We start from the raw sequence: 16631 nt of genomic DNA, 5'->3' as shown, positions 1-16631 counted from the left end.
AGCTTTCTCCTCATCATTGTTACCAGTTTGCCAGTCTTGCTCATCAGGGGGTGGGGGTGGGGTGGTGTATATGCTTGCTTTGACCTTCCTTTTCTGGCTGACATACCTGTAGAAGCCCTTCTTACTATTCTTTGCATCCCTTCTCAAGTTCAGCTCCAGCTGTGCCTTGACCCTCCTGACCTCATCCCTGTACAAGCGAACAGCATCCCTGTACTCATCCCAAGATACCTGTCCCTGCTTCCACTGCCTGTGCATTTCTTTCTTGCCCTTTAGTTTGACCAGCAGGTCTCACTCAGCCATGCTGGTCTCTTGTCTTCCTTTCCTCATTTCTTACACCTGGGGATCAAGAGCTCTTGTGCTGTGTGGAAAGAGTCCTTAAAGATCTGTCAGCTCAGTTCTACTCCCTTGTCCCTGAGCACAGTTTCCCAAGGGGTCCTATTGACTAACTCCCTGGTGAGCTGGAAGTTTGTTTTCCTACAATTCAGGGTCCTGACTGTACTTTTCGCCTGCCCCTATTCTTCAGGATTGCAAACTCCACCAGTGCATGATCACTGCAGCCCAGGCTGCCTCCAGTACTGGCATCACCAATTAGCTCACATGTGTTGGTGACCAACAGGTCCAGTATGGCATCCCCTCTGGTAAGACTGTCTATTACCTGGCATAGGAAGTTATCTTCCATGCATTCCAGGAGTCTCCTTCATTGCTTATAGCTCACCATGCTACTTTTCCACCAGACGTCAGGTGGTTGAAGTCCCCCAGCAGGATGAGAGCCTGCGAGCGTGATGCCTCCTGGAGCTGGAGTAGGAAGGCTTTGTCAATAGGCTCCCCCTGATCAGGCAGCCTGTAGTAGACACCAACCACAAGGTTCCCTCTGTTGCCTTGGTCTCAGATTCTTACCCACAAGCTTTCGACCTGCTTGTGGCTATTCCTCAAAGATAGCTCTTCACACTATTCATTTCTTGACGTAGAGGGCAACGCCTCCACCATTCCTTCTACGCCTGCCCCTTCTGAACAGCCTGTAGCCATTGATAGCCACGCACCGGTTGTGGGATTCATCCCACCAGGTTTCAGTAATGGAATAGTTAGTTAGGTAGTATAGGAATAGCAAACATAGCTGGCACAACAAACTAAACTCAATCTGCTTCTAGGTGCCTTAGGCTCCTTTATTTAGACCCTTCTACTGTTTATATAGATTCTGTCACATACACCAATTGCTCAAACATGAAGTGTGGAAAAATGCCAGAGAAACTAACCAGCTTCCAAAGCCACATATCAAACCAACATCAGAATAAAGCTTTATTTCAAAAGTCACCTATGAACAGTTTTGCTTTCACCCCCTTTTGAAAGGTTTAGAAAGCCTTAGCTATTTCAGTTTGGAGATATCCTGCCTGGATACAGATGTTGTTACTTCAGACATTTATATAAAACACAGCAAAATCTGTCACTCTGCTCTTCAGCAGCTAGGAACACTGAAGAAGCTACTGGCTTCTGACTGCAGCTCTAATAGCAGCTCCACAGCAAGGCCCTTCAGTTCTTCTGGAAAGCTCCCTCAGGCCCCGTAATACAACATACCACACTATGTTCACATAGACCGATTCTAATTTTGTTACCATATAAAGTGGTAAAAAGTTATTGTGGGAACAATTCTTAAGAAATCACAATCACACTGCTTACATGAATTTCTGAAACCTTCAGTGCAACTATTGCAGTCAAGAAAACTGAAAAACAATGCCTTCCAGACCACAGTTTTACATGAATGTCCTCTGCCTGCAGAAGAATGTGCCTACAGCATTTACTGGTCAGCCTTCCAGATCACCAGGGTCACAGTAAGAAAGCAAGCCATAGAAGCCTGGACTTAGACACAAAAAGTGAATACTGCCAATCGATGAGACCTACACCAATCCTGGGGGGGGGGGGGAAGATGGCTCTATAGGTTTTTCTTTTTATATCAAGTTTTAGCTACCTTACATAGGGAAATGGTAGAATCTTACTAGTTCTCACTATACGCATACCACCTCATTCATAACTCACAAGATGTCCTTAAAGCATTCAGTAGATTGTGAGCTGCTTTGAAGACAAAAAGCTTTCTACAGAAACTATCATACCAATCACAAAAAATTAGCACTTGATATCAAAGGCAGAAGACAGGGATTAGACACATGGATGATGCCACAGCATACATTAAATGTGGTATCACAAATGGATACCATGGTGGAGGGAAGGAGAAGAGGAACACCTGATGAACCGAAAAGCCTGAGTACTTACTAAGGAGTTTCCAGTATACAGGATTTAAAACGTCAGACTCTCCTAGAAGGGCAGAATACTAAGAAAGCCAGTTACATGACTGTTGTTTAAAATTATGCATGACTTGTATGCATTGTGCATTTCCAGGTGATATAATCTATTAATAAAACAGATTATTCACTCTTTAAGTAATCATACACTAAAATACCCAGAGCCTCCTTCTGCAAGCCTACTGACTTCACAGTTCCTGTTTGTGCCTGCGATTAGTAATGCCCATGCGAACTCCATAGCACTTGGCTATACTCAGTAATTTTTATTTCTTCGCCAGTTTTGGAGATTAACACCATGCTACATTGTCCAAGGTACTTGCATCTTCTTACCAGATATAGACACACAGCAAACCTTCTTCAGTACCATACAGCCAAAACTTCCCAGAAAACCGAACACCAAAAGCTCCACCATCACTTGAGTCAGATTTAACATGGGAATTAGAGTCATTTACAGTATCTTTATTTACCCATTTCTTTTTCAGCATGCTCAAGTGCAACTTTTAAACAACAAAGTTTGAAATTACTGTCATAAACCAGTAAATTTCCCAGATAAAAACTATGCCAACCAGTATACGGGGAAATAGGATTTCTTGCACATAGCCCTCAAACTTCCAGGCAATTCACCCGTATTGAAGAGAGCATAAGTAAATCCCTTACATATCTTCTCATGGCATAGAAAAGAAAGGTATTCTTGTTTGAATACTGGAAACACATTTGCCTTCAAACTCAATTGAGAAGTGAACTGAAAGTAAAATCAAACCTGAAGCATAAAATACTACCTCTGATATTTCTTTATTACTCAGACTGGATTCCACCTGCTTCTACTCAAAGACACAAGTGTTACATACTTTCTCCTGGCATACTCTATGTTTTGTGTGTTTTGCCCTTACCCCCCTTTTTATTATTGATACTCTCTCTTATAAAAAAGAGCAAAGAAGGAAGAAAGACTACTACTGCTTGTTGCCTGTTTCCTCTTACCCAAATAATTGTCTCAATGGCAGTTGTTTTATTTCACTTTAAATTGAAATGAGCCTAATAGATTTTAGTTAACAATGCTAGATCTATGCAATTTCCTTGAATTTTGACAATACTGTGCAATTATTGGGTGCGGGGAAATTAAAGAATAAGAAAAGCTTTTGTAGCAAGTCCAGATCAGAACAGAAAACTAAGCTGCATGAAGTCACCTCAAATAAATTTTAAGCTATAACAGACATTGAAGCAAGACACCAAAAGGAAATGGCTAGCATGCTTACGACAACTGGAGCTATCCAGGATCATGTTCGTGTTAAGGAAGACTTGGGTTTCATAGAGCAGCCTGCTCTCGTTGATCCTGATTTGGACTCAAACGCTTCCCTCCTCAGCTATTCTATGACTCTGTGATCTCATCTTTGACTTCCAGTAAAGGCATTTGACCTGCAAAACCGATCAGCTTCAAAAGCTATAAGAAACTTATTAACATTTTTAATTGAGACATTGGATTTTAAAATGAACAAGTTTGTATATTTTAAATATCCATGCTTTTGATTTACATCTCCCTTCCCTTAAAGGAAACAAAACACAAACAAATTTTTTGTGAGTTGTTGTGCATCTGTTATTTCTTCAAATATCTTTTAGCTCTAGCCCAGATACTTTGTACACCACCACTCGCAGTTCTGCAGCCAAAACGGGCTTGCATAGTTTACAGCCAACATTCCATTAAGGACAATGAAATGACTGTTTGCTGAGTTTGTCATAATTACTCAAGTGAAATTTGTCTCAAATACAAGCTTTTCACCAAAGAATAAAAAACTATGCAGAAGCACCTGCTTGGAGAAGAAAGTTGACTACAATATACAGAATCCTTGCATCTAATCTCTCTATCAGAAAACACTACTGTTTCAATTCAGTCAATGCCATGCAACCAGAATTTTTAATCAACTCTTATTAGCAGCAATCTTTGCCAGGAGCTGAGAAGAACACAGCTTTCCCTGAACTCTTCTAGGTACAATTTATTCTGCCACTTCATTTTGTAGGGAGCGTGATTTATTTGACATCAATAGTTTGTTGAGGTAATAAACCATGCAGCAATGATACTATGACTCAGAGATCATTTGCTAGCAGTCAAGTTGCTTGGCAGCATGACAGGCAGAGTAATGTGCTTTGAAGAAATATCTATATAGATGCTACAGCTTTCCGAGATTATGAAACAAATACAGATCCCAGAAAACATTACTTTATTCGCACTATCAGTTTTCTTTTGCTTGATTCATTGTCCTCAGCTTCACTTTGAACACAACGATTAAAAAAAAAAACTGTGATCTATGCAAGCCAAAAAGCAGTATCTACTCCGTCCCAGCAGCTATCTAACAGACCCTGCCATTTTACACTACTACTACTTTCTGAGAAAAGGTTGTCCTCTATATGCTTATAGAAACCAAGCACACAGTGTGAAAAAACTAGCTATTAATTCAAAGTTTAAGGAAGTAAGAGAACTCTCTTTCACATAAACATCAATACTCAATAACATATAGCTACTTCATAAAACAGCAGTCCAGAAATTTTTTCACCTGAGTTTTCTCAAGTGTGATGATAGAGGCTTTGTATGCCAACAACATCATTAAAATGCCTGTTCTTCTGAGAGATCCATTCTTTGCATAACATCAGCAACCAACTCAAAAATGAAAAAAAAAAAAACCCCAAAAAACCCCCAAACATTAAAAAAGGAAGGAATTTAAAACCAGACTAATTTAGACTCTTCTCCCTGGAAACACAAAGCATACGATCAGAATTTTTTCTAGCTGCATAAAGACAGCATATGCCCCTTTTGTACCAAAGCAACTGAAGTGGCTACTACACTTCAAAAATGCCTTATTTTGCATTTTTGTTTATTAGCTTTATCAGCCTCTGTACTTAAGTGTCAGCCTTCACAAAGCTGCAGACACTACACGATTCCTGTCCTTCCTTCTTTCTCGCTATATATATGGGGAAGAGGGGAGACAAAGATTGAATAGATGTATTTAATCTTTATTTAAAGATAAGTGCAAAAATGACAGGCACTAAAAAATAAGAAAATTCCATTCTATTTTTATGCAATTTCTGTAATTACAAAAATTATGATCAATAAAGGGTTTTCAATTCAAACATTCCAATTTTAAGAAGGATAATGTGTAAGTTGAAAAATAACTTGATATCTTTATTGTTTCAGTGAATGCATTCAGTTCTATCCAAACACAGCCAAGAGAGTTACAGGAAGTTATTAAAGTGGATGAACTCGTAATAGCTACTTAAAACAAATACTTTCAAAAGAAATTCATAAGTATTACTAGGAAATTCCTCCACAGTTGTTTACTTCAACAAGTGCTCCCTTTTCAAGTCATTGAAGACAGCCATCCATTTACATGGCTGTGTTTGTTAATGCCCAAATCTTCAAATATACAGAATCACTGCTTGGTGCTACTCAGTGTTTCCATCCACACTCTTCAGAATACAAAAAGTCTGACCTCTAGGTAAGTATCAGAAAAATCAAATATTTAACAAATTATGATGATAAATAATTCAATAAAGCACACTCAAGAAAAAGAAAACAAACCTCTAGCAACATTAATCTCAGTTTCTAAGCTCCACAAAAGTGAACTGGGATATAGGGGGGTATTGTTTTGTTTTTTAAATGTGGTAGGTCAGTTTTAAACGGTGTGTGGTCTTGATGAGCAATTTGATGTAGAAGTGATGCAAAGAGCATGTGGGAGGCAGCTATTAAAATTAAAAGAACTATTGGATATGCCCCATGCAAGTCCTATCCCCACATCTTACCAAGGCAGCAGAGCAGGATACAAGAATATGAGTTGTGCAGAGCTCTCATCTGCACAGTTAACTCAAGTTAAAGGCATTCTCAAGTAGATCATCTGATTTAACCATATAAAGAAGAAACTCGGCAGTTAAGAACAAAATTAGCAGCCATGAGAAATTTTAATGAAACATGAAGCCTATTTCAGATCACAAGCTTCAGTTATCTGTGATAGTTCTATTTTAACTCTGGTTTTAACTTTTTAATATATGTGTATAAGATAAGCTACATTCTTGAAGAAAAAAATTAGTGTTCACCTCTGCAAACAAGCAAGAGAAGTCTGTGCCATTACATAAGCAAGATCTCAAAGATTTTATCCAACTAGAAAGACCATCTTAGAAGACAGACCATATGCTTTGCTATTAAAAAAAAAAAATACTAACCAATTTAACAAGAGAGGTGAAGCATCCTTCTGCAAAGAGCCATAATAGAATTTCTGATGGCAGAAAAGAGTTTCCATCTGAAGGAAAACAGCTTTCAGTACCATTAACTCAACTTTTTGTAATGCTTCGTCTGCTAAAATAGAAGTCCTCTGCATTTTTATCTCCCATTTAAACACTACTGTCTTGCAGTTCCTTCATAAGAACCTGATTAGGTTCTTAATGCTTGGTTTCCGTCCCCCCAAAATCATTGCTATGGCTCTGGACATGAGGTCAGTATTTCTGATACTGGCTACTAGAACGGGACAAAATTCTGCAATCCCACCACTACTTTTGGAAATAAAAAAAACTGATTAACTTTTTTATATATTGAAGATTTGCATTGGCTATTTTAGCTACAACACTACTCATGCTGAGACATACACATAATGACCATCTACCCTTTCTTAAAGGGAAATAAAAAAATGTAAACCCTTTTCTTTGGGAAAAGGCATCTCACTTCAAAATGGAAAACTAATTCTTTTTAGTTGTTAACTATTGAAATATCCTCCTAAATACAACCATTTATTAGCCTTGGTATTTATTTCTAATAAAGAAGGATAAAATTTCTATGCATACTGTAGGAATTATACTGTTTAATATGTATTTGATTCTCATCTACACAAAAATTACTTTTTAATTGCTTTTTACTCAAATACAAACTTTATAATTATAAAATGTTAACAGTTTGGGGGTTTTTTGCATTTAACATAGATCCGATAACAACAAAAATTGCTTGCAGTGACAAAACAGCCGGCAGTGTGCCCAGGCGGCCAAGAAGGCCAACAGCATCCCGGCCTGTATCAGAACTAGTGTGGCCAGCAGGAGTAGGGAAGTGATTGTGCCCCTGTACTCGGCACTGGTGAGGCCGCACCTCGAATCCTGTGTTCAGTGTTGGGCCCCTCACTACAAGAAGGACGTTGAGCTGCTTGAGCGTGTCCAGAGAAGGGCAACGAAGCTGGTGAGGGGTCTGGAGCACAAGTCTTATGAGGAGCGGCTGAGGGAACTGGGGTTGTTCAGTCTGGAAAAGTAGAGGCTGAGGGGAGACCTTATTGCTCTCTACAACTACCTGAAAGGGGGTTGTGGTGACGAGGGTGTTGGTCTCTTCTCCCAACTAACTAGTGATAGGATGAGAGGAAATGGCCTCAAGTTGCGCCAGGGGAGGTTTAGATTGCATATTAGGAAAAATTTCTTCACTGAGAGGGTGGTCAAGCATTGGAACAGGCTGCCCAGGGAGGTGGTGGAGTCGCCATCTCTGGAAGTATTCAAAAAACGTGTGGATGTGGTGCTTCAGGAGATGGTTTAGGAGACATGGTAGCATTGGGTTAATGGTTGGACTTGATCTTGAAGGTCCTTTCCAACCTCAGCGATTCTGTGATTCTGTGTTTTTCAGTCTTTGTGTTACCTAAGACCAGTAGAGCTCATCTTCCTCTACCTTGCATTTATCCTTGGCTGACTGGTAAGAACATGCATCTCTCAAAAAGTTTCTTAATTTCAAATAAGTTTATCTTATTTGCACTAACTGTAGAAGCAGAAATGCAGAAAATCTGTGTTTGCATGTGCAGAACAGTTCACAGCTATGAATACTTCAAATTCTGAATCCAGGTATTCTCAGTGCTATGTCCACTGTCCTTTGGCAGCTACCTATGTACCAGACATTTTTATTCAAGTTACATAAATAAATTACAGATTTGTAACTGAGAAGTTATACCAGATAGCTTACAGTTGTCTGGATGCCCTCACACCCTCAAAGAACTGCAATTATATTGGCAGACTTCCAATCCTAGATTAGCTTAAGAATTGTTATTAGAAATTGATGGCATTTCTTAGTCAAACCCTTAACAATTGTTAAATATTGTTATTTCAGTCTATTGATTTGATGATGACTAATTTTAGATGTCACTTCATATCCTCTTCTGCAGATTAAAAAAAGAAAAATCTTTATCCACATCATGTATGTTCTTCCTAGACTAAGACACTGGTGATCAAAAGCAGACAGCAACAAAAAAAACAACCAAACCACACACACACAAAAAAACCCCACACAACAAAACCAAACCAACAAACTTAACTTTACCTTGATCAAGGGCCTTTGGAAAAGACAAAAGTTCAAAAAACAGCCTAACGCCCATTTTCAAAAATTCATTTCAGCTTATGAATGCTCTCACTCTGAAGATACAACGATGCTTACAAAAACCTTGCCAGTAACTCACAGGTTGAGAGTAGTTTGCTTGATCCATTTTGTATTTTACTGACACCATAACTTTTAAGCAATTTCTAACTTAATTTTCATAGCCATCTAAGTCGTAGGCTAACTTAGCAGTCTAACTTGTCTAGCAACGAGTCATGACAATCAACATTATTAAACACCTGACTGACAAATTAAGTACCTCGATTAACATGCTGAGTGAATTAGTTCACTCAGATGAACAAGACTTATTTGTCTCAATCCGAGATTTCTAAGATCAAAGCATCAGTCTCCTCCACCCCTCCTTTGCCAAATCTCCCACTGTTTGTCAAAGCCACAAGAGTGAAAGAAAATGGGAGCAAGGCATTACCCTGTCCTGGTTCTGGCTAGGAGGCAGAAGGGAACTTAATGAGGACTAACATTCCCAAATCCCCAACGAAAGAGATGACCAGGAAGTACCTCCACAGGGGCCAGACCAGTTACAACCAAAGTTTGTTTCCTCAAATTCAAGTATCTCTTTACATTACCATGTTCAAACAGCTCACATACAGTTATTTGTAATGTACCTACACTCATGTATGTGCATCAAAATAAAATAGAACCACAGAGCAGTTGAGGTTGGGAGTCATCTCCGGAGGTCATCTGGTCCAACCCCTCTGCTCAAGCAGGGCCACCCAGTGCCAGCTGCCCAGGACTGTGTCCAGAGGGCTTTTGAGTATCTCCAAGGAGGGAGACTCCATAACCTCTGTCCCAGTAACAAAGTGTGTCCCGCTGTTAAGATGGCACCTTCTATGTTTCGGTTTGTGCCCATTGCCTCTGGTCCTGTCACTGGGCACCACTCAGAGCCTAGCTCCCTCCCTCCAGGTATTTATACACATTGATGAGATCCTGCTGAGCCTTCTCTTCTCCAGGCTGAACAGTCCCAGCTTTCTCAGCCTTTCCTCATAGGAGAGATGTTCCAGTCCCTTCATCATCTCTGTGGCCCTTGTACAACACACACGTCAGCTCATTATGTATTTACTGATACTAGTTATCTCAGGTCTCTAGGTCTTTCATTAATTTACTTTACATAACCTAAATATACCATAAAAACAGTTAAGTGAATTTTTTCTAAAGCCAGAGATAACCTCCTTAAGTCTTAGCAGTTCAACTCTAGACTTCTGGAACAAGAACAGTATCATTCTGTGACTTTAAGCATAACACAGAAGATATCAGACATGAACAGCATGTTTATCGCTTGATTTTACATTAGTATATTTAAGAAACTTAAGTGAACAGTTTAACAGGAATGATTTTAAATAAACATTTATTTTCTACACAGACACAGCTGGGACTTCTATATTCTGTCAGTGAAGTCACTGAGAAAACTGAAGCAGCCGTGAGCCCTATAATTAACTTTCCTGTCCCCATGGGCTGAGGACATTATTTACCAATCATAAAATGAACAATCAAGTCAAAAGAGAAGAACTTACCTAGAAACCTCAAAAACCTTGCCATCAAATCATCTGTGCAAGCACTGCTTACACAGTTCTTAGCTAATGGTAGCCAAATGCTCTAAGGAAAAAACCCTGTGGCATTTGGGGTTTTGTCTTTTAAGACAAGTAGCAATTTCACAACTATAGAAGAGACAGAATAACTTCTATAGAAAAAAAAATTAGCACCGTATCAGTTACCAAATGCAAAGTCACTGGAATTGGCAACTTGTTTAAACACATTTTTCAGTTTCGCAATTAACTGAGCTGTATATACACACACACCCCCAGTGAAACACTGACTGGGCCCTTCTCCAGCCCAGAGGCCAGGTGGTACCAGCTACATCCTACCACACAGCACCTCAGGTTAAGTCTCCCCTGGGCTCCATGAGACACGTTTGTAACCTGAAGACAAATACTCAGGTGTGGAGAAGAGTCATTCACATTAGTTTTTTTTCAGACTGCCTAACAGAAAGTTGCAAGTGGCATTTTCATAGCAGAAAATTAAGAGCATGTGATGCATTCCTTCGGTAAAAGGTACAGGCACACAGGGACACCAAGAAGCATCAGCCCTCCTGGGATACTGTGGCAATGGAGCTAGCAAACATCCTACAGTCTTGCCTGTATCACCTCTTAGCTCCTGGAGCTTCCCATACAGCACCCAAGCATTGTACATGCAAATTGCAAATTGCTCCATTTGTTACTTTTTTTTTTCCCCTCCACTGAAAAAAGAGCTTTCTAGTTTTATCCAACAGTATGTTAATTCATACCATGATACAGCAACACAAGCCCGGTAGTCAAATCTAGGTTTTACCCTCCCACCCACACAGTAACCAAGAGTAACAGAGAACATACGTACACAGTTGCAAGAAAGGGGGTTGTGGTGAGGTGGGTGTTGGTCTCTTCTCCCAAGTAACTAGCGATAGGATGAGAGGAAATGGCCTCAAGTTGCGCAAGGGGAGGTTTAGACTAGACATTAAGAAAAATTTCTTTACTGAGAGAGTGGTCGAGCATTGGAACAGGCTGCCCAGGGAGGTGGTGGAGTCACCATCCCTGGAAGTGTTCAAAAAACGTGTGTATGTGGCACTTCGGGACATGGTTTAGTGGGCATGGTGGTGTTGGGTTGATGGCTGGACTTGATGATCTTAGAGGTTTTGTCCAACCTTAACAAATCTGTGACACTATATAGAACAGCAAACATTTCAGCAGAGCAGGCCATGCAGTTGTTAAACCAGCTGGTGTGAACTGAGAGGATCAGGAACTAGCAGGTTCCCTTGCTCTAATGCAGGAATGTTAAATATACACATGCCTGCCTGCCTGCCTCTCACTGTTAGGGAAGTACAACACTGCGAGATTTCCTTTTACAAGAAACCTATGTAATTATTAATGCTAAAGAGTAAAGTATTCCTGCCTGGTACTTCCCTTTGCAGCATTTAACTGCATTAATAATTTCTTTTAAAATATTAAGCTACATAAGTTATAACTTACATTGTTACAGGTCTTAAGAAAAATTAGTATGAACAAATTGTTTTAGAACAATTTCTAATCAAATAAACCATTAGAATATAAAGCACCCATCCAATCAAATGAAGTTCTCTCACACCTGCTCTACTTTGATTATATTAGGCTTTGTAGAAAATCCTGAAAATAAGAGACTAATATGGCTTATTTAAAAAAAAAATTATATTCAATAGAAGACTATGAAGAAGCAGAGTGTTCCAATAGGCAGGATCATGAACTAAGACCACTTTCTGTGTAAAGCAATTTTCCTTTTTGGTTCTTTTACCAGCATCTTTTCCTGACAGCCTCACATATTTCAGGAACCTACTGAAGCAAGGATTTGCTATTTGACTAAACATTTATGCAGGAATTAACCCAGTGGGAACCTAATTTGGTTCTGATCTCTAGACTAGTGGAATAGTAAAACATATGCATACAGTAGTAAAATTAATTTCTTTCCTGCTTTTAAGAATGATTGAAAAAGAGAAACAAGTGCCATTCTATATGGATTCAGATACTGCTAGTCTAATCATGCATTCAAGCAATCCTAAAATAATGGTCTGTGTACACAATTTTATGGTAGTATTCTTAACCTAAGACACCATTCACACTGCATTATTCTTACAAACAAAAAAAGGGTGTGACAAACACTTAATACCTAAAAAAATTTTCTCACATAAATTCTGTTCCCTTCAGACATCTTCCTTCCACTAGCACTGTCTGTTATTAAATTCATTTGTATAGTCATTTGTGAGACACCTAGAATTATTTATGATTAAGTAATGACAAAAAAAAAAAATCAGAATGCTGAGAACACAAAAGAAGTTTCAGTGGAATATTACCAATTGTAGCAAGCTTCAGATGTACCAAAAAGCTGGCAAAAATATACAAATAAGCCACTTTCTCTCCTGGAAATAAAACCATGGTTAGCAGAATTCAAATACTGAAATATTATGAAACAACCAGACATACGGCATATATGCATAGTTACAAAAAAACCCCTAAGCAGTAGCATTCTTGTACAAGCAAAAAAAAAAAAACTTTAGAATGGAAACTTACTTGTGCATATTTTCCACTCCTATTATGATCATGATATAGTAGGAAATTCCACTTTGTATAACAAAATGTAAGGCATACCTGTGGGGAAAAGAAAAAAGTAAACCCCCATGGCATTTTCATTAATGACAATAACCTGCATGTATTTATTTAATATGAAATTAAAGAGGTTTGTCAAATTTTAACTCCATCACTGCTTCCAAAAAACCCTTTTGTTCTATTTTGGTTTTCTGCAGCCCTCCTTTCTGTTGAGAGCTTCCCCCTTTAGCATAGCACAGATGGCAGTAACGAACAAAAACTACAGACATAGCTAGAATTCTCCAGCTCATAAAAAAAGAATATAGTAAATGCTGATAATCCTTAAAAACCAAAGAATATGTCTCATAATACTTCCATTTGGGATCATTTCATATGTAAGTAACATAAGTGTTTTGTGTTTCAATTTCCATACTTGTCCTTTTACCTGTTGGCAAGAATAGGTATCTCGGATAATACCAATATTTTAGTAGCCACAATATCACTACATGGGAAGATTTACCAGTCAACAGAAATGGTAACTCTGTCCAGCCAGTCTCTTTCCCACGGACCATCAAAAACTGATAAAGGGATGGTGCTGATGATTGTCTCACACACAAACAAAAAAACCCTACACACCAACAACCCACAGACTTATTTCACAAAGGTGCTCTAACCGCTTCTCCTTATTTGTTTTCCACAGGTTACCACCATAGCTACCACGCCACCATTATTCTGGGGCTTTGGGGGTTTGTTTTGTTTTTTTCAGAGGAGTTATACTTCAGTAAGCTACAGCACTGGTAGCAAACCATTGCCAGTGATTGGGCAGTTGATTCCAGTAAGTTGATTCACTTCCACTCTGGTTCTTTAAGTGCCTCAGTAGCATACTTACATGCGCTCAAGTGACACACTGATCTAGTTTTGGATTTTTTTCCCACAAAAAGCAGCCTAAAAAGCAACTGCTACTTTGTTATACTGATACTGTTTTCTTTCAGCTTATCATCAGCAACTTCCTAATTTCACTCCTCATCTATCATTATAAAGAAACATCTTCAGAGACATTCAGCAAGAAATCCAGTTCTACCCAGCTAAAATCCTACCAAGTCTATACATGACAAACTGAGGGAAAACAATTCACTTGGATATTAACTGACCTTGAAAATCTTGACTTTCTATGGAAGACTCAATCTGCACACGCTCCCATGCTTCATTACTAGCTAGTCTCATTCTTAGATATGACTACCTGAAATTCAAACGCACATTTAATATAACCAATTGCCAATTAAAAAAAATTTCCCTTTTTCTTTTCCTTTTATCTGCCAAATATTAGCAACACTGTGTGGCAAAGACAGGCATTAGTGAAATGACAAAAGCTTAAGTCTAAGAGGTTTGCTTCTTAAACATAGGAAGAGACATAATAAGATATCAAAGCTCAAAAAAATTTGGTTTGACATTGAATACCATATCAAGATGACAGTCTCTGAAAATATTTCTGTCTACCTGGACTTTAGTAAAGCCTTTGACACCGTCTCCCACAGCATTCTCCTGCAGAAACTGGCAGCTTGTGGCTTAGACAGGTTTACTCTTTGCTGGGTAAAAAACTGCCTGGACAGCCAAGCCCAGAGAGTTGTGGTGAATGGCGTTAAATCCAGCTGGCAGCCAGAGTCACAAGCGGTGTTCCCCAGGGCTCAGTTTTGGGGCCAGTCTTGTTCAATATCTTTACTGATGACCTGGATGAGGGGATCGAGTGCTCCCTCAGACAGCAAGTTGGGTGGGAGTGTTGATCTGCTGGAGGGCAGGAGGGCTCTGCAGAGGGATCTGGACAGGCTGGATCGATGGGCAGAGGTCAACTGTATGAGGTTTAATAAGGCCAAGTGCCGGGTCCTGCACTTGGGTCACAAAAATGCTATGCTTCTTAAGAAATGCTATCCCATGCAATGCTACAGGCTTGGGGAGGAGTGGCTGGAGAGCTGCTCGGTGGAAAAGGACCTGGGGGTGCTGGCTGACAGCCGGCTGAACATGAGCCAGCAGTGTGCCCAGGTGGCCAAGAAGGCCAACAGCATCCTGGCCTGTAGCAGAAATAGTGTGGCCAGCAGGAGTAGGGAAGTGATTGTGCCCCTGTACTCGGCACTGGTGAGGCCGCACCTCGAATCCTGTGTTCAGTGTTGGGCCCCTCACTACAAGAAGGATGTTGAGGTGCTGGAGCGTGTCCAAAGAAGGGCAAGGAAGCTGGTGAGGGGTCTGGAGCACAAGTCTTATGAGGAGCAGCTGAGGGAACTGGGGTTGTTTAGTCTGGAGAAGAGGAGGCCAAGGGGAGACCTTATCGCTCTCTACAACTACCTGAAAGGGGGTTGTGGTGACGAGGGTGTTGGTCTCTTCTCCCAACTAACTAGCGACAGAACGAGAGGAAATGGCCTCAAGTTGCGCCAAGGGAGGTTTAGATTGGATATTCGGAAAAATTTCTTTACTGAGAGAGTGGTCAAGCATTGGAACAGGCTGCCCAGAGAGGTGGTGGAGTCGCCATCTCTGGAAGTGTTTAAAAAAACATGTGGACGTGGCACTTCAGGACATGGTTCTGTGGGCATGGTGGTGTTGGGTTGATGGAAGAGACCATCCAACCTTAATGATTCTGTGACTCTCAGAGTTGTTAACAGTAGCAGTATGATTGATCTCCAATTCAAAAATTAAAAGGTATGCATTTAAAATTTACTGTGTCATATCGTATTTAGCTACATACAAGGGGTATTCCAGGCCTTTTATGCTATTTGCTACTATCCCAAGGGAATTATCCCTTCTCTTCCTGTCCCACATCACCATCACAAGCACTACAAAGGCGACTGAGAACTAACATGCCTGAAATTGAAGACGACAACATAATGACTAGGAAATATTCTTAAAATGGTGCAGATTCCAAACTATTTCCCACATTTAGGTTTGCACGGGATTTTCTTCAAATCTAGATTTACTATAAACACTACATAAGAAACAGGAACAGTTTCCACCTTGTACACAAACATTATAACACAGATGAAGAGTTGCTGAAGGTGTACCATGGGACTGTAACCTATACATATACTTGATTCCTTGAAAAGGGGTGAGGGGAACCAAACAAAACAAAATCTTAAGAAACATGCTTGTATAATACATACTTAAGCAAAAGGAAAAAGAGTTGGCAGAAGTGCAACAGAAGTATCAGGTTTTTGGTTTTTGATTTTTTTTTTTTTTTAACATCTGAAATGATGTTCTTTCTTTTTGGAATTTTTAAAAAGTTTTTGTTTCCGTGACTGTAAGAAAAAAATCCTTTTAGTAAATAGAAATTCACTGCTAAAATAATTGCTTTAAGTATGATCTAAAGCAAACTAGATTAATCTGGATTTCTACTATGGCAAGAGTTTTGCCAACAAGAGGCTTCCACAAATCTTTATTTATATCTTTTGGGGGTGGAGGTTGTTCCTTTCTAAAGTCTCCCATCCCCAAATTTCAGATATTAATATATTATTAACACTTTCTAATTACAAGCTACAATAAGTGATTTCCGTTTCCAAAGGAATGGATACAGAATGTGCTTCTAAAGCTTACACAGCTCTCAAAAACACACGTGCAGTAGCAGCTGTTTCCCATGCCAGCCTCCTCATTTGGTGCTAAGACGGTAAGTCTTTGATATCAGTCATTCTATCAAAGCAGAACACCATGGCCAAAAGTTTAAGAAATGCATGAGAGTTATGGAATTATGTATACAAGTAAATTGCACATGTAAATCCAAAGAATAAAACTTAAAATTAGGATAAGAAAAATCAATAAAAGCAATACATATCAAGTAATGTTGAGAAGCCTCTGCAACATGCCAATGTAGAGGCCAAATCT

General features: G+C 39.5%; 1 protein-coding gene across 1 annotated transcript in view; it reads right to left on the bottom strand.

Moving 5' to 3' along the window:
• Positions 1 to 16631, bottom strand: part of MBOAT2 (membrane bound glycerophospholipid O-acyltransferase 2) — a gene marked incomplete at both ends in the record, with an annotated part of 100814 nt that overhangs the window by 65129 nt on the left and 19054 nt on the right. The window contains one exon of the mRNA XM_081997078.1: positions 12756 to 12833. Within this exon, the coding sequence (XP_081853204.1) occupies positions 12756 to 12833 (78 nt within the window). The remainder of the gene's footprint in view (positions 1 to 12755; positions 12834 to 16631) is intronic.

Source organism: Phaethon aethereus (genome assembly GCF_964289735.1).
Source record: "Phaethon aethereus genome assembly, chromosome: 3".
Classification (NCBI taxonomy): domain Eukaryota; kingdom Metazoa; phylum Chordata; class Aves; order Phaethontiformes; family Phaethontidae; genus Phaethon; species Phaethon aethereus.
This window is presented reverse-complemented; position numbering and strand designations above follow the sequence as displayed.